Source organism: Stylophora pistillata, chromosome 8, assembly GCF_964205215.1.
Source record: "Stylophora pistillata chromosome 8, jaStyPist1.2, whole genome shotgun sequence".
Lineage (NCBI taxonomy): Eukaryota > Metazoa > Cnidaria > Anthozoa > Scleractinia > Pocilloporidae > Stylophora > Stylophora pistillata.
Genome location: NC_142526.1, coordinates 13,200,860 through 13,226,278, shown reverse-complemented (window position 1 = coordinate 13,226,278; position 25,419 = coordinate 13,200,860). Strand labels below are relative to the sequence as shown.

Here is a 25,419-nt window from a genome sequence, read left to right as displayed (position 1 = left end):
GTGCATGCAGTTATAAAATTTTCCAGAATAACAGTTTTACTCTCATTAGTTAACATTTCCATACTTCCTTCCAGGTGAGAAAAAGAGAGCAAACATTGGCTGTGAGCTCATAACAAATCCTCCCTTGGTCTTTCTTGATGTGAGTTTCTTTTGAATTTGATACAATTTTGACTAAATATTTTCATAAAAAGGTCATTGATTTCTTAATTAATATAATAACAAATTCTAATGTATATTTTGTCAGGAACCGACATCCGGGTTGGACTCTGGCAATGCTTTGAACCTTGTTAAGACTCTGAAGAGCTTTGCAGCAAGAGAAAGGAAGACAGTGGTAACCACCATTCACCAGCCATCAAGCCAGATCTTTTACATGTTTGACAAGGTTTTATTGTTGTGTGGAGGACAGGTGAGACTTTGAGAGTGCAGTGGCTCATGGTTTTTGCCTCTGAATCAGTAAAGTTCACCTGAATTCATTTGCAAGTTTGTGTTAATTGTTTGCACCTACATGTATTAACTTTTTTTTATTCAGTAATACACTATTATTATTGGAATAGCTACACAGTTAAAATTATTAATTAAAAACTTGTGAAGATCCTTAAAATTGCATTTAATATGAATCTTTATGGATTATAGCTCAGACAATCCAAGTTATAAACATCTTAATTTGTCTATGAAGGTTGACAAACTTCACCAAAGGTCTCTGGCATTAACCAAATTGTCTGTCATGTAAGCTGCAGCTCACAATTAGAAAAACAGGCTCTGTCCCCAATCCCTCTGTGAACTATGTTGACTGTTTAGTTATGATATAAGAATTTGTATCCAAGCAAATCAATGTGTTCTTCGATAGACAAATGAAGAGTCAAAAGAAAGGTGGGGATTGGTATAGTTTTATTCACTTTAGACAAAATCCAAAGATACATTATACATTTATTTAAACTTTCTTTTACAATTAAACTTATCAGGAGGGTTTCTGATACAGTTGTTAATGTAGCATTCTTATAAACAGCATGAATTAAGAGGTATCTAGGAGCTAAAAGAGAAGCATTTAGTCTTTTCTTCTTCATGCTCCACACACTTGGTTTTTTTGTTTTGTTTTAATAACAGGTAGCATACTATGGTAAAGCAAACAGGGTTCTTGATTTCTTTGAGAGTATTGGTTTGTTTTGTGATGCACACTTTAACCCAGCTGATTTAAGTAAGGTATATCTGTAATCGTGCATATCAATTTTATGTTTAAGCTATATTTATATTTTCATCCTGGATAATCAACTGCTTTCTGTTTTCCACCAGTGGAAAAGGTGACCGAGGGAGAGAAAGTACAAGAAATGATTGTCCAAGGCTGGGCAGAAAGGTTGGTCAAGCTGCATTTGAAGAGTTCTCCTCGATGTTTCAGCTTTATTTTCGAACAATGATGTAGAAGAGATTTTACAATAGAAAATACAAGCTATAATTACTAGAACAACAAGTATAGCTGTAAATAACAGTAACATACCTACAAATTAAGTAATGGTAGGCTTATTTTCCTACGAATTGCTCATAAAGTAGAACTTTAGGAAGCATGGCTGTTCGATCACAGTTTTTCCCTCGTCCCCGGTACTCGATCAGCAGTATACTGGTCAGCGGTCTACATGGGGTCACTAACTCTTCAGCATTTAAACAAGAAACATATCTAGCAACAGTTTTCTTTTGCCTTGACAGTAGTTTATTTTGCATTTGAATGCTGTGCACAATGTTGTTATGATTGAAATAGTCGCATTGACCTAAAGGTAAAAGTAACAATTATTTTTATCTGTAACTTCAGACAGAAAAGACATCTGAAAAACTCAAGAATGTCCAATGAGTATAGTCCAGGAAGAACTGATGCCTCAAGTCCTACTCCAGAGAGCAATGACAAGGATGAGGCAGATGATATTATCGCAATTATAAGCTGCAGAAGTTCTGAAAAATCACTTGATCAAGAAAATGTGATAGCTGTAAGTAATACACATCAGAAAGATGGGCAACCAACTGCAATTGAAGGATTACCAAACACAGAGGACAGGTCTGGCCCAGTTAGTCTAGATATGGTGCATGATAATTCTGTAGTCCTTGAAATAGAAAATGATGCAAGTTCTGGAGGGGTTCGATATGGAGATGTGAGTGCGCAGAGGTCACAGGTTGTCAACCAAGATGTACTGAAGGATTCTCTAAGGCTGGAAAAAGAAAATAAAACAGGAAATGGACATGTACCATCAGTTACTGATGAAATATGTGTAGAGGTTTCAGAGAGGATTGAGAGTTCAAATCTTTTGGCTTCAAGTCCCAAACCATCGTTATCTAAGACCCTTTGGAGAAGTGTGAGAGGTTCATTCACTAAATCTTCTGATCCTCTCCCACAAGTCCACGCTTTAGCTCGGGTATCCTCAGCAGTTTTCCATTTGTTTGTTGTCACATATACGCGAAGTACCTCACATGATTATTCCAAAATAGATATTGATGTTCATGATGATGATGAAGATTATTCATCACCATACTCTGATATTTCCACATCTTGGCCTACAAGTTTTTGGACACAATTCACAGTTCTCTTGCAAAGAACTTTTAAGCAGTCCAAGCCTGATATTCTCTCCAAACTGAATTTCACACAGGTAAGTATATCCCTTTGATTCTTAAAGGTAAAAGCAAAACAATTTACCTAAAGCCTATCAAGTCAATAAGATTTCTTTTCAATGGAGCAGAGGTACAAGGGTGTGGGGAGCGTAAAGAGAAAATTGGTGACTCTACTCCTACTTCTCTAGTTTAGCACTTGCACTTTGTGCTTGCCTTTGACATGAATTATCTCACCAGTTACAAAGCTAATAGATGAATCATTATTTTAGATAAAGAAGATTTTTTCTGCAGAATGTAATAGCCCGCAAACAAGCCTCTGCTGGTTTTGAAACCAAAAAAAGGCATTGTAAAATGAAGCAGTTGGCCAAGCTAACTGCTTCCCTTGCTGAACACTTTCATTTTGCTTTCAAAATTTTGTTTTGCTCCCCATGTAGGAGCGAAAACATACCACAGGCTGGGACTTGTCTATTTGTGTTGTTTGTGTACTCTCTCTTACCAAGTTCTAAGAAAATTAAAATTTTTTCAAGGTGTTGAACATGCCATTTTATAACCCTATTTTTAGCATATACTTCTTGCTTTCGTAATTGCCCTGATGTGGTTCCAGCGTCCTTACGAAGAGCAGAGTATTGAAGACAGATACTCACTGGTATGTTAATGTTGTAATGCTTCAGTGGGTTACACGTAGCTTTCATGTCTTACTCTCTGTACTTCTCTAAGTCATGCGCATTGTTATCTCATTGGCAGTTAAAGGTAAAGTTTAGTCTTCACTACGATCCTCTGAAAATCACAGCGTGAAATAAATGCCCTAATAGAAAATATAACAATGTTTCATTGCAAGTTCTCTTTCAATCGTCTATTTTAATTTATTTCCTGTCTTCCTCTCTCTCATTTTTTTTAATGATTCCGTAAAGTTAATACCGCTGTGCCGTTCAGTCTGTAGGTTTGTGTATCGGTGCTACAGTTATGGAATTCAAGAAGTCAATAGTGGTTGCTCCTGCTTATGGCCTAAGTTGTATGTTGCTGGGCGGATTTTCAGAAAAGCATACCTTGGTGGCTATCTTGGGTCCAGTACATGGACTACATAGCTTATTCGTATGATGTGACCCTTAGCATTGAATTCAGTAATTCTCCCACATTTAGGTGAGTCCTTTCTCATGGTTACCGTAATGCGCTAAATGTTTTTTTTTTTTTCATCTAAAAAAAACTCTTTGTTACCTTGTGTAGTTGCCAAGGGGAAGACTCATCGTATGCTGGTTGCAGGAACAATGGGACTGCTATAGAGGGCAGAGAAATTTTAGAAAAACTGAACGTGTCTAGAGGTGTTGGCGAGAATGCTGGCGCGCGTTTGGTGTTTATAGTGATTTTCAGGATTTTGACTTATCTTTCACTGCGCTACCTTCACAAGCCGAAATGATGAGAGAGTATGTGAGTGTGATTTTATGAGCCGTCTGGTCAATCTGTGGTTACTTCCTGCCGGCGCCTCATTGAAGCTGAAGATGCCTCACAAGACTAGATTTTTGGGAACGTGCATTAACAGAAAAGTGGAGTTATTGAATGAGCTTCCCGTTATTTTATATAATTATTTTTCATCTTTATCATCTTAAACCTTTAAACATCATTGTCACTCGAATGTTATGAAAAATAGAGAAAAAAAAAGGAAAAGAAAGAAAACATGCTAGGATTGCAGTAGAAGGTTGATCATTGAGTATTTGTATCAGCACCACTGAAAAAGCATGGAAAAAGTAACTATTCTGATATTCGCAAATTTTATGTTGGTCTGAGGTCTTGTGTTTCGCATGGCGATCATTGTTTTTTTTAGCAACTTGATGTTTAATTAGTTGAGGGAATCACTTCTTTGTGTGGGAATTGAACAAAGTTTTCATTGTTGTAGTTATTTTTGTCGTATTTTTGTCGAATTGGGAAAATAGTAACTTGGACTTAGTAACCAAGCTTCTGACAACGGTGACCTGGAATGGACATTTATTCGTTCTATTTGACTACTACAAATTACCAATTTGGCTGACTTTAAGCAATAAATATTTTTCTGATATATAATATATGTTCAGAGATGTGCCTTGCTAGTCACCAGAAATTGTCGTCTTAAATTTCAATAGATTATTTACCGCTTGTAGCTTAGTATTTGAGTAAAATTAGTTTTCGTTTTTTTAAGGAAACAGACTCCAGTCTATGTTTCCACAACGCATGTGCTCTTTTGAAAGCTCATCGTTCTGTTTGGTTTCAAAGTCATCGACTTTTTCCAATCCCCATCCTTCTCGCAAGGCATTGCAGGCTGATATAAGGGCACCCTCGATCCAGCCCCTCAGCGGGTGATAAGCCTCGCCAACCAAAAATAGATCCTGTCTCGAGAAGGGACGTTTGGCCCAGTCGAAGACTTCAAACGATGTAACATGAGTTCCTGCCCGCTGGTGGTGCCTGAAATGGACGACTTGGTTTAAGGTCAAAGTAAACCATCGAGAAAAAAGAAGTTTTTGAAAGTTCTGTAGCAATGAAATCGAACTAGTTTGATTAGGAAAAGAATGCTAGATTGATATGTTACGTTAATAAAGCAGTAATAGAGAGATTTAGCTCCACGATTACATGAAACGTCAGACGTCAGCGTGTCCTTTTACTTTTCACGTAAAATAGCGGGAACCTTGCTGCTTTAGCTTCGCGTGAGCACACGTCACTTTGGAATGGACTGGAAGCCGTCTCACGAGTTACCGTGAGTTCTTGTAGCTGTCTTTTGAGGAGGAGTGCAACATTTGGACTATTACCAAAATAAAATTTTATCTACCCTTATCTGACTTACAGGATATAGTTTTGTTGCATTTTTTCTCGGCAATTAACTTCTACGCTGCGTGAGAAAAAGGGAAGAAACAAACGCGAAACGGCTTACCTTCACGTAGAAACGACAAAGCACAACCGGCAAATGAAAAATGGCGGGAAATTGTGTCCATGTAGTCACTCTCGCTGTTCACGTTTCACGTAAACGCGGTGCTAAATCTTTCTAATTTCACATTCCTTTGATAATTACTTATTTTATGTCACTAAAAGATGAGCATCATTTCAACAGCAACATAGAAACATCTGTTTTATTGTGACATCACCTCACTGATTACCATTGATTAAAAAATAAAGAATAAGAGTAGTGACTATCATGGAGGTCGGACGTGTCTTACTGTCGTCCATATTTCTTCTATATTTTTCACTTCCTTTACTGTTTTCTATAACAGTCACTGAGTCGCAGTATACAGTAAGTTTTCTCGGTATCCGAGGACATTTTGGGACGAATTTAAGTCAAATTTGAACAAATTCAACCTGGATTTGCTACCGGTCCCGATGCGTGCTGGCGGCCATTTTGTTCCTTTACTTCGCAAGAAATTCTTTAAGGTAAGATTGGCATACTCCGCGAATTACACAGCATCCTTTAACCCAGCGGAGGTCACCTTAGTACGAAGTGGTGACATTCATCCCCAGCCTGGTCCGGAAAAACAGTCTAGTTCACGTCAAAAACGTCAAATCACCTTGGCCTATTTAAACGCCCGTTCTATCAAGAACAGAAACCCCTTTACTCTTATCAAGGACGTCGTCCTAGCTAAAATGTTTGATATCTTGTGTGTCAGTGAGTCTTGACTGGACAGCTACTATATCTTATTAACCAAGCGCGAGGGCCGTACTGGGAGAATATCGGCCCGAGGTCTTGACAGTACGGACCTCGCTGCGCTCGGTCCGTACAAAAAAGACCGAGGGCCGATATTCTTCCAGTACGGTCCCGAGTAAGCTTGGTTAATAAGAGATTTATTATACGACTGAAGTTCAAAGGGACACAGGTGCGGCATCATTCGGGACCATTCGGGACAGTGCCCGGTCCAATACTTAGAGAATATTGGACCGGCAATAGAGCATTTTGATTGGTTGATTTTAGTTATTGGCCCTCTGACTGCCCGAGTCGTGTAATAAATATCCGATATTGAGCTTGATATTCCTGGCTATTTATCGCCTCGACCGTACTAACAAACTCGGAGGTGGCGTTTGCACCTTCGTGAAACGAAACCTGAAAGTAGAATGTTTGCAACATCAATCATCTATTGCAAGCTCAGGCCTTCCCCAACTGTGGCTAAAAATTCAAGCTGGTAATCGCAGATCTTTCCTTATATGTACAGTCTATAGGCCTCCGTCAGCACTTGATTGCTTTGACAATGAGTTATGTGATGCCCTAATTTCCGCGATGCCGATGAACAAGCCTGTTTACATCTTGGGTGACCTAAACTGCAATTTGTTAAACTTATCCGATCCTGCTTCTCAAGCCCTCGTTAATTTCTGTACGTCCTCTAATTTATCTCAGTTGATGAGACAACCTACAAGAGTCACGGAGTCGTCTGCAACCTTGATTGATGTTATTATGACCTCACATGAAAACTCAATAATTGACACAAAAGTTATGCTTTTTCCATCAGCGACCACGATTTAATCTATGCCGTTCTTAAAATAAAAAGGCAACGTCCTAAGCCAGTACATAATACGACAAGGAGTTTTAAGAACTACCAGCAGAGTGCTTTTCTCCGGGATATTTCAATGGTTCCTTGGTGCATCGTCGATTACTTTGATGATATTGACGATAGCCTCTACGCTTTCAACACACTATTCAATGAAGTCCTAGACAAACATGCACCAATCAAAAAAGTTAAGATTCGAGGCAGACCCATTCCTTACATAACTGACGAGATCCGAGAGCTCATGAAATCTAGGGACCGGTGGCAAAAGATAGCAAGAAGAACAAATAATCCCGATGCGTGGGCTGCTTATAGAAACCTAAGGAATGATGTTAAGAGAGAAATAAGATCAGCTGAGCGCGCGGACCAGATTACGAGCAACCCTAATAATTCAAGCCAGTTGTGGAAGATTATTCGATCGTTTATTCTAAGGAAGTCTGCCAGTGAGAGATCATTTAGCAAAGATAACAGGACCGTTGTAAAATGATTTTAATCGGTTCTTTACGTCTGTTAGCCGAGTTGCTAATGACAAGATTAGTTCCCTTGCTAATGAATGCGATTTCGACCTTTCTGCACCTGCGCTTGATCCAGGAATTTCTCCTGTGACTCATCAATTCAATTTTAAGCACGTAGATTGTGACGAAGTGCTCAGATTGTCAGGTCAACGCCAGCTGAATCCTCTGGGATAGACAACATTCCGGTGCGTGCAATCAAATATAGCCTCCCTGCTATTCTCTCGGTGATTACATCGTTAATTAACGCCTCTTTCTCTCGTGGAAAATATCCTCGATCTTGGAAATTAGCTGTCGTGTCGCCTATTCCGAAAGAAGGTAGTCACGAAGAACCTAACAATAATAGGCCTATCTCTCTGCTGCCCATTCTTTCGAAAGTATGCGAAAGGGTTGCGCTTAATTAAATTATGCCGTTCGTCAGCGCTGTTGCTGATCTTAACGCTGATCTTTTACAGATTCGAAACTGGTGCTTCGCAAATCGTCTTTTGAATTCTGATAAAACTAAGCTTATTATTTATGGAAGTGGACAAAATTTAAATAATATCCCGGTTATTCGTCTCTCCCTCTTAGGAAAGGAACTAATACCGGTGCACCTCGTTAAATACCTAGGCGTGACTTTTGACTCGAGCCTTACTTTTCACGAACATATTGTTAAAACAGATTCCTCTTGCTTCTCAAGTTTAGCTAAAATTAATCGTGTTAAGCACGTGTTTGACAGATCGACCTTATTGATAATAATTAACACTTTAGTGTTTAGTAAGTTATTTTATTGTTCCTCCGTCTGGGCCAATGCAACGGACACTAACCTTCTCAAGGTTCAAGCGGTCCAGAACTTTGCAGCCCAAATTATCTGTGGTCTCAGAAAATTTCACCACTTGACTCCACTTCTGAGAGAACTGCGCTGGCTACCTGTTAAATCTCAGCTATATCTCCGTGACGCCGTACTTGCTTTTAAATGTATGACCGGCTCCGCTCCTACTTATTTCTCCTCGAGGTTTCTTACACGTGGTGAGATAAGTGGTCGCTGGACCAGAAGTTGCCAACTTCCACATATACCCTTATATAGAACTAAATCTGGACAAAGGACTTTCTTTTATCGTTCAATAAGTCTATGTAACAGTTTAGATAATACCTTCAAACTCTGTAATTCTTCCTGTGATTTTAAGCGTAAACTTAGAGCCAAATTACTTGCTGCTTTCCTTTCTCATCGCTCTTAGTTGTAATTTTGGGGAACATTTATTAACATTTTAGCTTCCTTAATTTTCCTTTTATACATTTTAGTATTGTCATTCTGTGATTTTTAGATCATTGTCACCGAAAAATCCTCTTTAGGGAGTGTCAATAAAGTTTGTTTGTATTGTATTATATTGATTCATCATCAGCTGATCTAGAGAAGTCATTTTTACGTTGCACTAAACACAAGGGTCGAGCAGGAAACTTTTGGGACTTTGTTAATTTTAAATCCCACTTATTCAGGGTCAAAAGAAAGGTTCCTGTCTCTTTATGTAACGGTGGCTTAGAATTAAGGACCTACTTTGTACCTCTGCTTCTGAAGTCAACGATGTAACCAATGTTTTACCACTTCACGATTACATGAATGTTGTCTTTCTTCAAAATCATTGCTAGTAAATATAACTGTCGGTTACTTATGCTCTCCGTTTAGAGCGATATGCACATATCAACTCAATTTACAGTTGTACGGTACTTACATAAATCCCTCTTCCCAATATTTGTACACCGATTCCAGGGGAGTTGGAATGTCTACACCAGGGAAAAGTCGTTTAAGTGCCCTGTGCATCTCTTGATCCATATAGTCCTTAGACGAACTCTTTAATAACTCTCCCCATTTCACAGCACAACGAAGCTTGGCGTAACTCATTTGAAGCACCGCCTCGCCATTGGAACCGCGTGATCTAAAGAAGGTGATTCATTACTGTTCACTACAAAATTACAAAGCTGTTTAAATTTGGTTTAAATGACGGATGAACAAAACTAGGTTGGAATTCAGTGCTATGTTTCTGTGATGTCAGAAACTGGAAGTTTTTTTGAATAAATGTTGGTTTAATGCTGCCCAAGAGCGACATTTCCAACCATAAATTACGAAAATCTGGCGAAAATCAACGGAGATGGCTAAATTTACATGATTTTATAATCACCCATCAAAAACAACTTTTTCGAAGTCTAATAAATAATAATAATAAATAATAATAATAATAATAATAATAATAATAAACAGTTTAACGTGGAGAAACACTTAGCTAGAAGCTAGTTTACAGGTTTTCCACGAAACAACTTAAACAAATAATTCAAATTGAAAATAACGTTGTTAAGAATCCCAACTGGCCGAAGGTAAACCAGTTGGCTATATTACATTACAAGCATGGCCGAGGATCTGAAACTCGGGGCTACCGTGAAACAAATCCAAGTAGTGGCCAGGGCGGGACTTGAACCCGGGAGCGACGGATTGCAAGTCCGACACGCTGACCACTCGACCATACTGCCTTCTTCTAAACCTTCGTCTAAATCACTTACAGTTCGGCAATGCTAGCGGGTACTTACTTGAAAGGAAATGTTCTTCCCAAACAATCACTGTTTGACAACATTTCTTGTTCATCCGCTAGGTAACGTCGTCCAGTACTGTTTCTTTGCCACCAGGCGTCCTTGAACACTGCAAAGCCTTTAAACGCCACCCCGAATCCAATTGAATCAAATATAGCATCCCTTTTAATCCTTTCAATCACTGAGCCCTGTAATCGTTTCATGGGACTGACAGGAATGGCAAGAACCAGTTTGTTCGCAATCACAGTGTATTTCGTTGTTATCAGTTTGAATTGTTTGCCTTGGTACTTGTCGATGCTCTTGACTTCTTGATTATCGTACAGTTTTGCTCCATTTTGAGCCGCAGACACCTTTAATGCTTGCGTTATTGTAGATAGTCCGTTTACTATTTTGATATGGTTAGGTATCGTGCTATTGGTCATTGCATATGCCTTTTCAACTTCAAACAATGTGTTGGCGTTTCTTTGTCGGGCATAGTCTGGTGGTTTACCTGTCCAGTGATTGAGCAACTCCAACCCTTCCGGCGTCAAGTACTCAGACAAAAAGTCAGGTAAGCTTTCGAACTTTCTCGTTTCTTTCCGTTGACGAGCGAGATGACGCTGCATATCTGTGATATCAAACCAACGGTCAAGTGTGGGGAATGATCTCTGTTTAAACGACCGACTATCGGTGGTAAAGGTCCCTCGGGCTTCTAGACTATCGCGAGTGAGTTTCGGAAAGCGAATGGTGGATATGTTGAACCGTTGTAGTACACTCCTAACGGCAACAAGAGAAAGAAATAGAGAGGGAGGTATTCATATCCTGATACACTCCAGCCTCGGTTTTAACAAGCGGCAAGAATTCATTCTCGTAACGATGCAATAATTAGTCATGACCATTTTTCCGTTAGGGTAGTGCAGTACTGAATAAAGTAATCTTTATTCGCTTTCCCGAGTACTTCTTGAGAATATCTAGTGACAACATGTAGGAGAGGTCAGTTCTGTTTTTAATCAAAACATTCTTACCGCAAGTGAACGGTGTATTAGGAAGGTGGAGTTTTTAACGCAAGTTAGTTAGTGGAAGTGTTGTGTTACCGAGAATATGAAAGCGCTTTAAAAGACAGCCACAAACGCTTAGATTGTGCAGATCGTAACGATGAGTGTACAAAAAAGTAAGACTTTACGGGAAATCCTTTGTTACTTTTTACGAAGCTTCAAGTACAAGGCACTGCATGTAATTATACATTTTTATTGACAATTTTTAAATCTTTTAAGATTTCAAAATTAAAGTTTTCTGTAATGCATTTTCAACTTACCGAGTTACTGAATGCCCCATGTTCAAACGCCACGCGCCGAGACCTAAAAAAAAGTTCTCTTTAAAACTTCGACAAAATATTACTCTCTTGCACATTTCACCTTTATTCCACTTTCCATCCATACTTAGACATTTCGTCTTTCAGTTTCGTTCTACGTGTAACTTTTACCGGCCAACAGCTGAAGAAAACAAAACAACTTCCAACTTCGAAGACCATCTTGCTAACTTATTGTCGTGTAACTAGTTGTATTTCTTGTAATCTCTACTGATGGTTATTGCGAGGTACAAACCTCAGCCTTATTAGGACATCAAGGAAGCTAAAGAAGTCACTGATTGTTTCGCTCCGACGAAGGGCTAACGCTCGAAACGTCAGCTTTTATAATCGTAACGCTGGCCAATTTACCATTTCAACTTTCTTGATAAATTCAAATTATTTTGTTACCCCCACCGACGCAGCCCCAAACAGTATCTTTAGAACCTATCAGCCTTTACTGATTGTTTTAGTTTGGCTTATTGTTCTACTTTATCTCGCATTCTTTGTTGCTGGGTTCCCTGTTTTTGTGTTTTTCCCACCCTTTTTGTCACATGACATCATCACATGACCTCAGTCGCTCAAAAATGTTTAATTTTTTGGTATGTTTGAGGAGGCATATTCACTCGATTAACAAGGTCCGATGAGCAGATAGAAAACCAATAAAGACGAATTTTGATCGTTAAAGTTTGGTCGTTACATTCTTGCTTTTGCATTCTTGTCCGTTATTAGCTTGTCTTACACCTCAGTTAGTAGCTCAACGCTCTACTACCTCTTTTAAAATCGATAATGGCTCTGCATTGAGAACCGAAAGATTGCGTAGAATTCTCCATTAGTTGGAAGGTTTTTAACGTTGTTATCCCAGTCTAGTTACTTCTACATGAATTGTTCACTTTGCTTCTACGGAAGTTCTTATTTCACGGCTACCGAGACCTCGGTTGCCCTGACTGTTACTTTGATAACTGGGATAGACAGTTTCCTTAAATCGATACCAACACAACAACCTTGTTTATGGAGCGACTTGAGTTTTTCTATAAAAGGTCAGATAATCGTATTGAGCTTTTCAAGTAACGAAAAGCAAAGTTCGCAACGCTACTGACTAGACTTCAGTTACGTTACATAACGGCCTCTTCAGCAAAGTCTTGAAGGGTCCGTTGTATTAACTGGAGCCTAGTTCTGAATAAAGCTCGAAACCAAACTGATTTCCCTGCGTTTGTTCTTACCAACTGGAATGCTAGGTGCACTGTGGAATCTGTGATCGCGTATTCGCCCACCAAATCGATTATCTCTTTCAAACAAGCAGACGTTGGTCTCTTTCTGAAGCCTAACCAAAGTTTCTGCTACATACAAACCAGAAATGCCGCCACCAACGATTGCCACACCACATGATATTCTTACTGTCTGTTTACCTGTTTCAAACCGCAAATGGAAGTCAAACCTTTTGAACTGCTGATCAGGCCTTTGGGCTCTTCAGGTCATAACGTCTCCCATATTGAGAGAAATACGGTAAAAAAAAAAAAAAAGAAAAGAAACTGAATATGAAGAAACACCAGAGTGACCCGCAAGATCATAAAAGGTCAAAACATCCGTAACTTGCAGGTTTCGGACGCGAAGAAGCCAAGTAGTACCTGTTCAGACCTACTTGTCACCTCGGGGTGATCTACAGTTTCAGTGCGGAACCACATAATTATTGAATTTTCAGACCCAGAGTAAAAAAAGGCTCTCAGGTTCTGGTTTCTTTTGTCTCTGGCTGCCAGAATTAAGTCGGCTAATTGGGATTAGCGTTAACTTTAGCGTTAACGTTAACTCTGCCTCACTGTGTGTTTCCAGTTTTCAGTTACTGGAGATAATTATTTAAATCGACAAATAAAATGAAAATGAACCAGGCAAGGTAAATATCTTCCGAACGAAAACTTTTTATTTAAGGCTCATTTAGTGATCGTTTCTATGCAAGAACAGGTCACGCACGTCAAACTGAGAACTCCAACAAATATTATTAACAAAATTGGTTGAAACTCTTACTATTATTTTGAGGAGCTGCTGATTGAGACTGATAAACGTGAGAAACACAGGTTGGCCGTAACCTTTTATTTCTGAGAAATGCACTTAAAATAGACCTACTGAGTATAACTGGCCAACCCCAAAAAGGATATACCCACATACTGTCCAATGTGATTCAACCAGCTAAAAACTTTTAAGGAATATCTTACTGACCTTTCCTATTTTCAAGTGTCCGCCTCGCCGTGGTATTCTCACTTTCCTTTGAGGACCGAGGACCGAGAAACGATATTACAAAAATAGTAATCAGTATTACTGTGACAATGGCAGCCACTAGCTTAAGCTTGAGCGCATGGTAATGCCAATCGCGATTTTGACCAAGTTTATCTGTCCGTGAACGTTCCATACAAAAATCTTTCATGGAGGACAAGGTTTGAATTACTTTGGATATATCAACAAAGTTGAAATGGTAAATTGGCCACCGTAACGAATACAAAAGCTGACGTTTCGAGCGTTAGCCCTTCGTCGGAGCGAATAGAGGAATTGTGGGTTGTGTGTGCTTTAAAAGGCAGAAAATGGACCTTCGTTATTGGTGGGAACATGGCAACGAGAAAAACAAGAATAAATTAGTGGAAAGAAAAGCGTTCGTTGATCCCTCTCGGATTTAGACTGCCGGTTTGAAAGATGAGCTTTTGTTCAAGATTTTTACGGCTTTCCGTGCTATCTAAGTGTAAGGAAAGACTGAAGATTGAGGTTTGAATTACCTTGAGGAATTTCTTGTTCGAATTGTGAATTACGTATTTCTGCAAAATGATACGATATGCGATATGCGTGCATTGCCCGAGGGAGTTATTAGAAGCTGGTTTTTTTTTCTCTCTTCTTCCTAAGTGGCAAGTTTCAAACAGGAACCGCCTTAAGAGCGGCCGTCCGTAAATATCGCCCGGAGGTGTGCAATATGAAAAAATCGAAAATCCCAAACCTTTGCCAGAATATAGGTCTGAATGAACTATTTCTAGAAAAAATACTTTGAGTTCAATTGCATTTTTATTTTTCGCGAATGGCGGCAAAATCGGAGTGGTAGGAAAAGGGGGTTTCTTGCAAATTTTTTCAAAAATGAAAAAAGTTCAATTGCCTTAAAAACAAGGCAGTTTAGTGTCAAAACAACCGTGTTTTGAAGTACATTTCGAAAAATTATTTTAATTAATATCGCATTTAAAAATGAACAACGATGATTTCAAGGCAAAATGATTGGCGCGTTTTTTTCTTTCAAAAATCAAAGCAAAATTGAAGGATTTTGAGATTACATTGATTCTCAAGACAATCTCAAAATGCATTTGAACGATCAGAAAAAACTGATAACAATATCTCAGAAATAATCTCAAAAAAACACATAGAGGCTTATGAAGCATTCTCTTCATCGAATTCCTTCAGGAGGTAGCTCAGTTTTAGGTGGAACAATCTGAAGCTCTTCTCTGACAAATCCCCGCTTTGGTCCATCTTTCAGGTAGTAAAGAACAGGTTCTTTTTCATTCAAAAGTGCTCTTCGATATTGAAAACTTTTAGAGACCGGATTGGATCTGTTGCTCTTCTTTGTCCACCTTCTAAATCGCCGGAAGCATAGAGATATCTCACGTTTTTTGAATAGTCAAGTCTCTTTTCTTTCAAGCCAACAGGTCTTGAATAAGAAGTTGAACTCTTTGCGTCAACCACCTTTTCTTTGATTGCATCAATTGGTTTCTTTCCAGTCAATCTTTTCTCCTCACGATTCAAGGCTGAAACAACTTCTGGAAGGCTCTTCACCCATTCTGTTGTTCTCGTTCTGTCTTTGAAGTTCATCTCTTGGCCGCATTGGAAACTAAAAAGGCGCTCACCCAAAGTTCGATTAAATCGCTCAACTATCCCCTCATCTCTATGAACGCTTACGTTTCCACTTCTAATTCTCACATCATGCTTTGCCATCTCTTTAGTTGTTTCACCCATGAATTCACGTCCAGGATCGACCTGAAGAATTTTTGCCATCTCAATGGTCCTCTCTTGCAGATTGTCTGGAAAGCCTTTGTGACCTTAGAAGATTCTTTTGAGGTGAGAGGTTTAGCAACCTTGAATCTGCTCGCAACATCGACCACTGTCAATGCATATTTATAGACCTTTCTGAAAAGTTTATCATGAGGAAGGAAAAGAAAATAGGCCTGATGAACGGCATTTGGAAAATCAACATCAAACTTTGGCCGTGGGATATGCTTAGGTGCAGGCAAATAAATCTGCCAGATGGCTTGTCTCATCAGCCAAAGCTTTGCAACATCTTCAGGAACCCGAGCTTCTTCTGCCAACTTTTTCACTGCACCCAATCCCTTCCAAAATCCTTTCGGGCTATAGTAAACTCTTGAAAGTTTTCTCTCCATTTTCGTTTGCTTTCATAAAAAACGACTGGTAGCTAAACCCAAAGCCAAAGCCATTCCTCCGGCATAAATCATTTCACCTTGTTTCTGTTGTGTGCTCGGTTTGTAGAAGTTAGAAAAATGTGGTTCTTTCATATCAAGCTCTTCACTATGTGCCTTGTTGTAAAGCTTTAAAGCATAATCTGTATCAACAAAATTTTGATTTGCCTCTTTTTTGATTCGGTCGTTTGCTGCAATCCAGTCGAGAAGCTTTGTTCGATTCTCTTGATATTTCTCATAAGCTGCCTGGTATTTTTCTACATAAAGATCATGTCTCTTCTTCTCTTCTTGAACACTATTTTTAACTCCACTCAAATATTTTGCGAGATAGCTCCCACCAACAAATGCATTTGCATTGATGAGTGCTCCTCCGATCATTATTGCTATGCTTGCCATTTTATTAATCGCTGGCAATTTCATCATGAAATTAATCTCATAGAATATTGAGTTAGTCTGCGTTGTCGCCGCAAACTGATATGCATTTCTTAAGATGGAAAAATCTTCTGTTCTTCAAGATACTTTTTTGCTGCGACTCATCCAGCGATCACGAGAGTGAACTTTACATAGTTCATGAGATTTGACCTCGGATCAGAAGTCATCGGTTCTTTCATAATTCTCTTTGCTACCCATCCAATTCCAGCAGCCAATCCAGTCAATGTAGCTGAATCAGTCAAATTTTTCACAAGTGTATTATCAGACATTTTTATTTGGAAGACAGAAAAAAATCAATCCATTGGTTTTACTCCTTTTGGAATTTGAGGCAATTCCGCTGATTCCCCCGCAGAGATGCGCTGAATTTTCCTTGGTTCTGGCTCTATTTCTGGGTTTGGTCGTGATTTTACGAGCTCCATCAACTCTTTCCTTTTATAGTACAATCCAGCCAGTGAAAGAACAAAACTTGCTACTGAAAGAATTTGAGTGAGTGAGAATGATGATGATGATGTTGATGATGGCTCTGGTTTTGGTTCTGGTTCTTGCTCTAGGTTTGGCTGCTTCGAAGCATTTGCCTTTTTTGCTCTCTAACTCTTCTGTTATGTTCAGCAAGTTTTTTTCCCTGCAGCGACACGCCCTGGATCTTTTTTCGGTTTCGTATTATTTTGATCAGTTGAAGCGACCTGTTGTGCTGGCGGCGACTGCGACGGCTCTGGCTATCGCCCTTGCTCTGCCGGCTGTTGCGTCGGCGGCGTCTGCTCCGTTGGATCTTGAGAATCTTTTTCTTCCATTTTATTTCATGTCACATTATTTTTAAGTTCTTATCCAAGTTCTTATTCAAGTTCGTATTCAAGTTCTTATTCAAGTTCTTATTCAAGTTCTTATCCAAGTTCTTATTCAAGTTCTTATTCAAGTTCCTATTCAAGTTCTTATACAAGTTCTTATTCAAGTTCTCTTTCAGGTTCTTCACAATTACTTTCTACTTCAACATTAACCACATTTGGTTTTAAGGGAACTTCAACATTTTTGGCAGTGAGAAGAGCAGCACTTGCGATCGCCATGTACTTTCCATACTTCAAACTCAAGCTTCCTGCAATCATTCCGAGTTCTCTCTTCGCAATGAAGTCATCGTTCAAGTCTTTCATGAGTTTTCCTTCATCAACAGGGAGAAAATACGCCAATGCTTTAAACGAAAGCTGAAGAAATGTGTCGACTATCACATCGCAAGTCTTTCAAGAGATTGAGGCCTCATATCTTTTGAAGTACTTCTCAACATCTTTTTCAGAAAGCCTTTTGACTTGATCCTGGGTGAGAGAAGCACCAATCATTTCTTTTGCTCTTCCACTCGCAACGAGAACAGCAAGTTGCTCTCGGTGATCTGAATCACTTGTGGGTTCTGCTTCAAGAATGTTCATAGAAATAATATCTGTTATTGCTTCTTGTTCTTTGCTCGCTTCGCTTATCTCTATTTTATTTCTTTTTCAAATTTTATATCGAAGGGATGGCAAAGTGATAAAATCAGATGAGAATATTTCTCATTCTTCAGCTTTGCTATTAATTCAATTTGCTCTTCTTTCGTCAAATCACCTGCATAATCATCAAATGTCGCCTTCATATCCTTGGCCGAAGGTGTGCAGAATCAAACCAGTGCAGCAATGTTTTCTCTCGATGGTTTTGCGATGCTTTTCATCTGCTGTGTGAGCACCCAAACACTGATTCCCTTATTTCTTGCGCTAAATGCTAAATTCACGAGTTCATTTGTCCTCTGCTTCACATCTTTTGAAGCTGCACAGTCATCAAGGATGATAAGTGTATTAGTTTCCTCATAAACAAAACTAATGAGCTTGAGACAAAAATCAATCTGGGTTTGGAGTGGAGTCAAGATAAAGAGGTCTTTGTCTAAATCTCTAAACTTATCATAAGTTTTGTTGTGGATGAATGTTGGACAAATCAAAAAAATGTAATCGAATTTCTGATTGAACTTATTGCTTAAAAGATTGACAACATATTTTGTCTTTCCTGAATTTGTTGGTCCAACTATTAATGCATTGAAAGGAATATTCTGAGGATTCATATTTTGTTGTGGCCATGTGAAAAAGTTGAGATCTTGTCTTCTCTTATGATTCTCTTATCATCATTTGCGCTCAGAGCAATCTTGTTGATGGTCTCACTGAATATCTTTTGCCTGTGTGATCTGATTACATTCATCTTTCTCATTTGTATCTTTCCGCGAAATAAGCACTTTTTGTAGTCTTCGTGAGTTATATTCTTATTTATCACAGTCTTTTTGATTCCCTTGCACTTCTTCTCTTCTTTGCCCTCAAGAATCTTGTAGCTGTAAAGTTTTGCTCTCAATAAAACAAACTCTTCAATAATCTTTCCACCAGCCTCATCTTTCATCATGCCCACAACTTTTTTGTTGCAACCAGTTGGGATTCTTGAAATGTGGTCTTTTGGAAAGTTGCTGGTGTCAAACTTTTCTTCAACATCTGCTGCTATGTCCTTGTAAAAGTCTTCAGTTTCAATCTCGTACATGAGACCGTCAGTGTCTGTGAAAAGAAGCTTGGCTTTATCTCCATATTTCTTTTTTATGTAGTTGTAGTGGAAATCGTACATCAAAGTCTTGCTGAGATCAAGAATAGCCCTTCCACAGAAAACTGGCTTGTCAAACTTTATTGATGTTCTTCCCATATGTATTGCAATGAGATTTTCGTTAAATATTGTGCGATCCGCAATCTTTCAGTTCTCAATGCAAAGCCATTATCGATTTTAAAAGAGGTAGTAGAGCGTTGAGCTACTAACTGAGGTGTAAGACAAGCTAATAACTGACAAGAATGCAAAAGCAAGAATGTAACGACCAAACTTTAACGACCAAAATTCGTCTTTATTGGTTTTCTATCTGCTCATCGGACCTCGTTAATCGAGTGAATATGCCTCCCCAAACATGACAAAAAACGAAACATTCTTGAGCGACTGAGGTCATGTGATGATGTCATGTGACAAAAAGGGTGGAAAAAACACAAAAACAGGGAACCCAGCAACAAAGAATGCGAGATAAAGTAGAACAATAAGCCAAACTAAAACAATCAGTAAAGGCTGATAGTTTCTAAAGATAATGTTTGGGGCTGCGTCGGTGGGGGTAACGAAATAATTTGAATATATCAACAAAGTTGAAATGGTAAATTGGCCAGCGTTACGATTATAAAAGCTGACGTTTCGAGCGTTAGCCCTTCGTCGGAGCGAAACAATCAGTGACTTCTTTAGCTTCTTGATGTCCTAATAAGGCTGAGGTTTGTACCTCGCAATAACCATCAGTAGAGATTACAAGAAATACAACTAGTTACGCGACAATAAGTTAGCAAGATGGTCTTCGAAGTTGGAAGTTGTTTTGTTTTCTTCAGCTGTCGGCCGGTAAAAGTTACATGTAGAACGAAACTGAAAGACGAAATGTCTAAGTATGGATGGAAAGTGGAATAAAGGTGAAATGTGCAAGAGAGTAATATTTTGTCGAAGTTTTAAAGAGAACTTTTTTTTAGGTCTCGGCGCGTGGCGTTTGAACATGGGGCATTCAGTAACTCGGTAAGTTGAAAATACGTTACAGAAAACTTTAATTTTGAAATCTTAAAAGATTTAGAAATTGTCAATGAAAATGTGTAATTACATATAGTGCCTTGTACTTGAAGCTTCGTAAAAAGTAATAAAGGATTTCCCGTAAAATCTTACTTTTTTGTACACTCATCGTTACGATCTGCACAATCTAAGCGTTTGTGGCTGTCTTTTAAAACGCTTTCATATTCGCGGTAACACAACACTTCCACTAACTAACTTCCGTTAAAAACTCCACCTTAGTAATACACCTTTCACTTGCGGTAAGAATGTTTTGATTAAAAACAGAACTGACCTCTCCTACATGTTGACACTAGATATTCTCAAGAAGTACTCGGGAAAGCGAATAAAGATAACTTTATTCAGTACTGCACTACCCTAACGGAAAAATGGTCATGACTAATTATTGCATCGTTACGAGAATGAATTCTTGCCTCTTGTTAAAACCGAGGCCGGAGTGTATTGATATGAATACCTCCCTCCCTTTCTTTCTTTCGTTGCCGTTAGGAGTGTACTACAACGGTTCAACATATCCACCATTCGCTTTCCGAAACTCACTCGCGATAGTCTAGAAGCCCGAGGGACCTTTACCACCGATAGTCGGTCGTTTAAACAGAGATCATTCCCCACACTTGACCGTTGGTTTGATATCACAGATATGCAGCGTCATCTCGCTCGTCAACGGAAAGAAACGAGAAAGTTCGAAAGCTTACCTGACTTTTTGTCTGAGTACTTGACGCCGGAAGGGTTGGAGTTACTCAATCACTGGACAGGTAAACCACCAGACTATGCCCGACAAAGAAACGCCAACACATTGTTTGAAGTTGAAGAGGCATATGCAATGACCAATAGCACGATACCTAACCATATCAGATTAGTAAACGGACTATCTACAATAACGCAAGCATTAAAGGTGTGTGCGGCTCAACATGGAGCAAAACTGTACGATAATCAAGAAGTCAAGAGCATCGACAAGTACCAAGGCAAACAATTCAAACTGATAACAACGAAATACACTGTGATTGCGAACAAACTGGTTCTTGCCATTCCTGTCAGTCCCATGAAACGATTACAGGGCTCAGTGATTGAAAGGATTAAAAGGGATGCTATATTTGATTCAATTGGATTCGGGGTGGCGTTTAAAGGCTTTGCAGTGTTCAAGGACGCCTGGTGGCAAAGAAACAGTACTGGACGACGTTACCTAGCGGATGAACAAGAAATGTTGTCAAACAGTGATTGTTTGGAAAGAACATTTCCTTTCAAGTAAGTACCCGCTAGTATTGCCGAACTGTAAGTGATTTAGACGAAGGTTTAGAAGAAGGCAGTATGGTCGAGTGGTCAGCGTGTCGGACTTGCAATCCGTCGCTCCTGGGTTCAAGTCCCGCCCTGGCCACTACTTGGATTTGTTTCACGGTAGCCCCGAGTTTTAGATCCTCGGCCATGCTTGTAATGTAATAGAGCCAACTGGTTTGCCTTCGGCCAGTTGGGATTCTTAACAACGTTATTTTCAATTTTGAATTATTTGTTTAGGTTGTTTCGTGGAAAACCTGTAAACTAGCTTCTAGCTAAGTGTTTCTCCACGTTAAACTGTTTATTATTATTATTATTATTATTATTATTATTATTATTACTATTTATTATTTATTATTATTATTTATTAGACTTGGAAAAAGTTGTTTTTGATGGGTGATTATAAAATCATGTAAATTCAGCCATCTCCGCTGATTTTCGCCAGATTTTCGTAATTCTTGGTTGGAAATGTTGCTCTTGGGCAGCATCAAACCAACATTTATTCAAAACTTCCAGTTTCTGACATCACAGATTTTGAACCCCTAGTCCTAAATGGCAAACCCTTTGAATTAGTCACCAGTGCCAAATTGCTAGGCGTGACCATTAGCCACGATTTAAAGTGGAACAAGCACACCTCTGAATTAAGTAGAAAATGTTCCTCTCGTCTCTACTTTTTGAGACAGCTCAAGAGATCCGGAGTTGCACCAAGCGAACTTGTGAAATTCTATGTGACATGTATTAGGCCCGTCTTGGAATACGCAAGTCGTGTATTCCACCGTTCTCTACCAAACTACGTCAGCGAAGATTTGGAACGGATCCAAAGAAGAGCACTCAGAATCATCTATCCTGACCCGTCATGTCGTGTAGCACTAGAAACAGCTGGCCTACCGAAACTTCACGAGAGGAGGGAAAAAATTTCAACCAATCTGTTTGAAGAGATAGTCCGTAACTCCACCCATAGACTCCACAGCCTCCTCCCCGAAGGAAGAGTTGTAGATACGCACTGAGGCGCAAAAGTGATTTCACTCTCCCCATCTGCAACACCGAGCGCTTGAAGAACGGTTTTATTTTTAGCCATATTTGTAAGATGTAGATAATTTTTCTTCTTTCTTAACGACGAAGTTGTAATATTTTATACCCCCTTTATTATCATCTGTATTTGTAAATATTCCGTAATTCAGCCTATGGCTGCAAGGTGTTTATAATAAAGTATCTATCTCTAATTATTATTGATCTGATTTACACTTTCATGTTCATGAAGACCGTTCACTCCCGCAAATAGCAGGAGCTAGTCGAGGCGGGCGAGAATTAGAGGTACAGCAGTGGTGATAGAGTACAAATAAATTTAAACATAAATTAATAACATTTGCAGAAAAAGACAGCCACGTAAAACACGTATAAACAACTGCATCATTAAACATAAGAAAATAATAACACTACAATGTAGATAATAAATTTTAAAGCCAGTTTATAATTAGTAATTTTTTTAAATAGAAGGAGCGATTCAACATAGTAATCCTCAACCTCTAGAACGAAAATAACATGTCCTTGAAGAGTTTTTTAAAAGCTCTCTTCGGGAGTTGACGAAGAGCATCGCAAATGGAGTTCCAAAGTTTAGCTCCGAAGCTAGCAAAAGAGCCCTGGCTTTGATTCAGTCTCGATGGATTAATATAAAAATTGCCTTAGTGTCAGTGACGTTATACACCGATTAATCGCAGTTTCAACATCCGGGGCAACCCACGGGCTTTTGACTGTTGTCCTTTGAACCCTTACCTGGGTGGGGTGGAGAATTTGAATCGGAAGCGTCGAGTCTTTCCAGTGGAATACTGGTGGTTTACCTTTTACTATGGAGGTACTTAAAGCGGATGGCTCAGAATATAGGGTCTATAAGGTCTAGGTTTTGGAGCTTGAATAGTCAAATCAATTGTTGATCGCGCCTTTTACAATAGATGAGACAATGTAAAGAGGGTCTCAACGGAAAGATGGCTTTCACGGCTAACGGTTACATTTTTTGGCCATTTTATATGGCAAATGCTACTTTTTCTACGGTTACAATATTTCTAGGAATCACGGTCAAAATTTGTCAATTTTTACGCCTAACGGCTAATTTTTGCCGTTTTATGGTTGAGAGCTAACCCCACTGAGAACCACAAATTAAAGATCTAGCACCTGGGCATGGCATTTGAACAGGGGGGCTGGAACCAATCTTCAAAAGTTAGAATTCCTGAAGGAAGGCGTTTTTGAAGCTTTGAATTGATCGACGCATCATTTTTTATTCCAGCATAATACTTTCAGAATCCCTCCACCTAACGATGTCATCTGTTTGATGATAATCACCGAGAAAAATCGTGCCGCAGGCTTTTCTTTCACTCACGACTGAGTCCAGTGATTTTCCGTTAAAAGTAGTTTAAGATATGGGTTTTCTTACAGTTGTATCTCTGCTTTTAGCGAAACACTCTTCCGAGGTAACATATTCAATATTTATCTAAGGAACAAGTTTTTTAAAGGTGTTATTCTCGTGGCCCAAAATGCAAAAAACCGCAAGAAGGGAACAATCCAATATGTTCTTGTGGTTGTAGATATTTCGACCTTGCGTGACAAACGCTTGAGAATGTTGAATTCATAATAATATCAAATTGCTTCCCGTATTCAACGTCTTCGGCAAAGAACATTTGAACCGCCGTTATAAATGATTGAATTGTCCTCTTTCAAGTCCACAATGAAGCTCAAGTTTACCCCACAACTTTCTTAAGACTTATAGGTGTTCGAGCACGCAAAGAAAAACAGACGCCCTCCGCTAGCTTAAGGAATGTGTTATTGTAAACAATTCCGCCATGGGAAATGGATCGGAGATTTTGAAACGAAAGCAGAGATAAAAACCAATCTGTCGTGGTTAGCTATGCAAGGATAGCTTACTGTATTGACTTCCTGATCGACCACAGTGCTAACTTCTAAAATGTGCTTGGAATTCCGGATTTAACCACGGGGTGCCCAATTAGATTACGTCGTAACTTAAATGACGATGTTGCGATTTTCACAAAGTTCAGCCTGGTTTTTCCTTGCGGGAATGAAAAGCCCCAAATTAACTTTTATATCCTCGAAAGCAACACTATTTCCGCTTATCATGAGCTTAACCTGAAGCGATTCTGAGTTATACCGCATGGTCAAAGTGATAATTGAAAATTGACTACAAAATGCGATATTTGGATTTTGAAATATTGGTGATTTTTAAAAGCGTTTCGTGATGTCAAAGTTAAATGAAACGGTTCCGTTTTAGACTTAAGCCATACCTCAGTCCTTCCTATACAAATCTGTCAAATTGATATGGGCTTGCTTTTTATGGCGCTTTTCATGAGCAAAGTTCATTTGCCTCTACTCAGGGTACTTATTTCCGCCATTTTACGGCTACCGACGCTCGTTTCAGTTTTCGTGAATTTTCTAGGATAAAGAAGCAAGTCTGGGAAAAAAAACCTTACCATGATTCTAAGTTCACTATAAGGTATCTCTGCGCAAAATATGAAGGTTTTCAATTTCTCGATCATGTGCCACATTTTTCGATTTTCACTCGGTCGATTCAAACATTCGCTCTTAAATGCTTAAAACTCAAGAAAGCCACTGGTCTAGACGGGTCTACCAGCTCGACTTTTAAAGGACAGCGCAAATGTGATAGCTTACTGTGTAACACATTTGGTAAATCTCTCCACTAAATCTGGTACGGTCCCGTCTGAATGGAAGCAAGTAAAGGTTGTACCCTTGTTTAAACCTGGAAACAAAGATGATCTGGACATTTACAGACCTATATCAATTTTACCGATCCTGTCGAAAATTCTAGAGAAAGTCTGTCCTCCATCAGCTACATAGCTACCTGTCAGAAAAGTCCCTCCTCTCGCCACATCAATCAGGTTTCTGCGAAAATCATTCAACTCAGTTGGCCGTTATCCGACCCAACCCTGGCTTTTTCGCCGATGAAGAAAAATTGTTTTGTTTCAATATTTGGGGGCGATTATCTCGGCCCTCAGAAGAGCTGTGATTCTAGTACTAACGCACAATAGACGGCTAATCGCCTTCTTTTAATGCTGTTATATTTTATCTCACTGTGAGGCATTCCTGAAGGCAAAACAGGTTGTAAACAATCAAACTGTGTCTAAACTTCAAAAGCTAAATTTCATTCTTTTTAA

The 25,419-nt window shown here is 39.0% G+C and overlaps 5 protein-coding genes and 1 long non-coding RNA gene across 6 annotated transcripts; 3 read left to right on the top strand and 3 right to left on the bottom strand.

Moving 5' to 3' along the window:
• The first annotated feature begins 250 nt into the window (after positions 1-250).
• LOC148725061 (uncharacterized) lies at positions 251-3,583 on the top strand. Its single transcript, XM_088729529.1, has 4 exons — positions 251-406; positions 1,105-1,351; positions 1,802-2,627; positions 3,152-3,583. The coding sequence occupies exons 2-4, from the start codon at positions 1,326-1,328 to the stop codon at positions 3,242-3,244; spliced, it is 945 nt and encodes a 314-aa protein (XP_088585655.1). The 5' UTR covers positions 251-406; positions 1,105-1,325; the 3' UTR covers positions 3,245-3,583.
• A 47-nt stretch (positions 3,584-3,630) lies between these two features.
• On the top strand, positions 3,631-4,644 carry LOC148725060 (uncharacterized). The gene is made up of 2 exons (XR_015990381.1): positions 3,631-3,729; positions 3,814-4,644. It is a non-coding gene; the product is annotated as an uncharacterized LOC148725060 (long non-coding RNA).
• LOC148725059 (achacin-like) lies at positions 4,548-14,055 on the bottom strand. The gene is made up of 6 exons (XM_088729515.1): positions 13,692-14,055; positions 12,701-12,886; positions 11,448-11,490; positions 10,154-10,909; positions 9,304-9,507; positions 4,548-5,022 (listed from the first exon to the last, which is right to left on the bottom strand). The coding sequence occupies exons 1-6, from the start codon at positions 13,894-13,896 to the stop codon at positions 4,755-4,757; spliced, it is 1,662 nt and encodes a 553-aa protein (XP_088585641.1). The 5' UTR covers positions 13,897-14,055; the 3' UTR covers positions 4,548-4,754.
• Positions 14,056-15,706: 1,651 nt separating this feature from the next.
• On the bottom strand, positions 15,707-16,309 carry LOC148725058 (uncharacterized). The gene has a single exon (XM_088729534.1). The coding sequence runs from the start codon at positions 16,307-16,309 to the stop codon at positions 15,890-15,892; it is 420 nt and encodes a 139-aa protein (XP_088585660.1). The 3' UTR covers positions 15,707-15,889.
• Positions 16,310-18,415: 2,106 nt separating this feature from the next.
• On the bottom strand, positions 18,416-19,036 carry LOC148725057 (uncharacterized). Its single transcript, XM_088731436.1, has one exon. It carries the CDS (start codon positions 19,034-19,036, stop codon positions 18,416-18,418), a length of 621 nt encoding a protein of 206 aa, XP_088587562.1.
• Positions 19,037-19,629: 593 nt separating this feature from the next.
• On the top strand, positions 19,630-21,218 carry LOC148725056 (uncharacterized). The gene is made up of 2 exons (XM_088731435.1): positions 19,630-19,924; positions 20,459-21,218. The coding sequence occupies exons 1-2, from the start codon at positions 19,803-19,805 to the stop codon at positions 21,216-21,218; spliced, it is 882 nt and encodes a 293-aa protein (XP_088587561.1). The 5' UTR covers positions 19,630-19,802.
• The last annotated feature ends 4,201 nt before the right edge of the window (positions 21,219-25,419 follow it).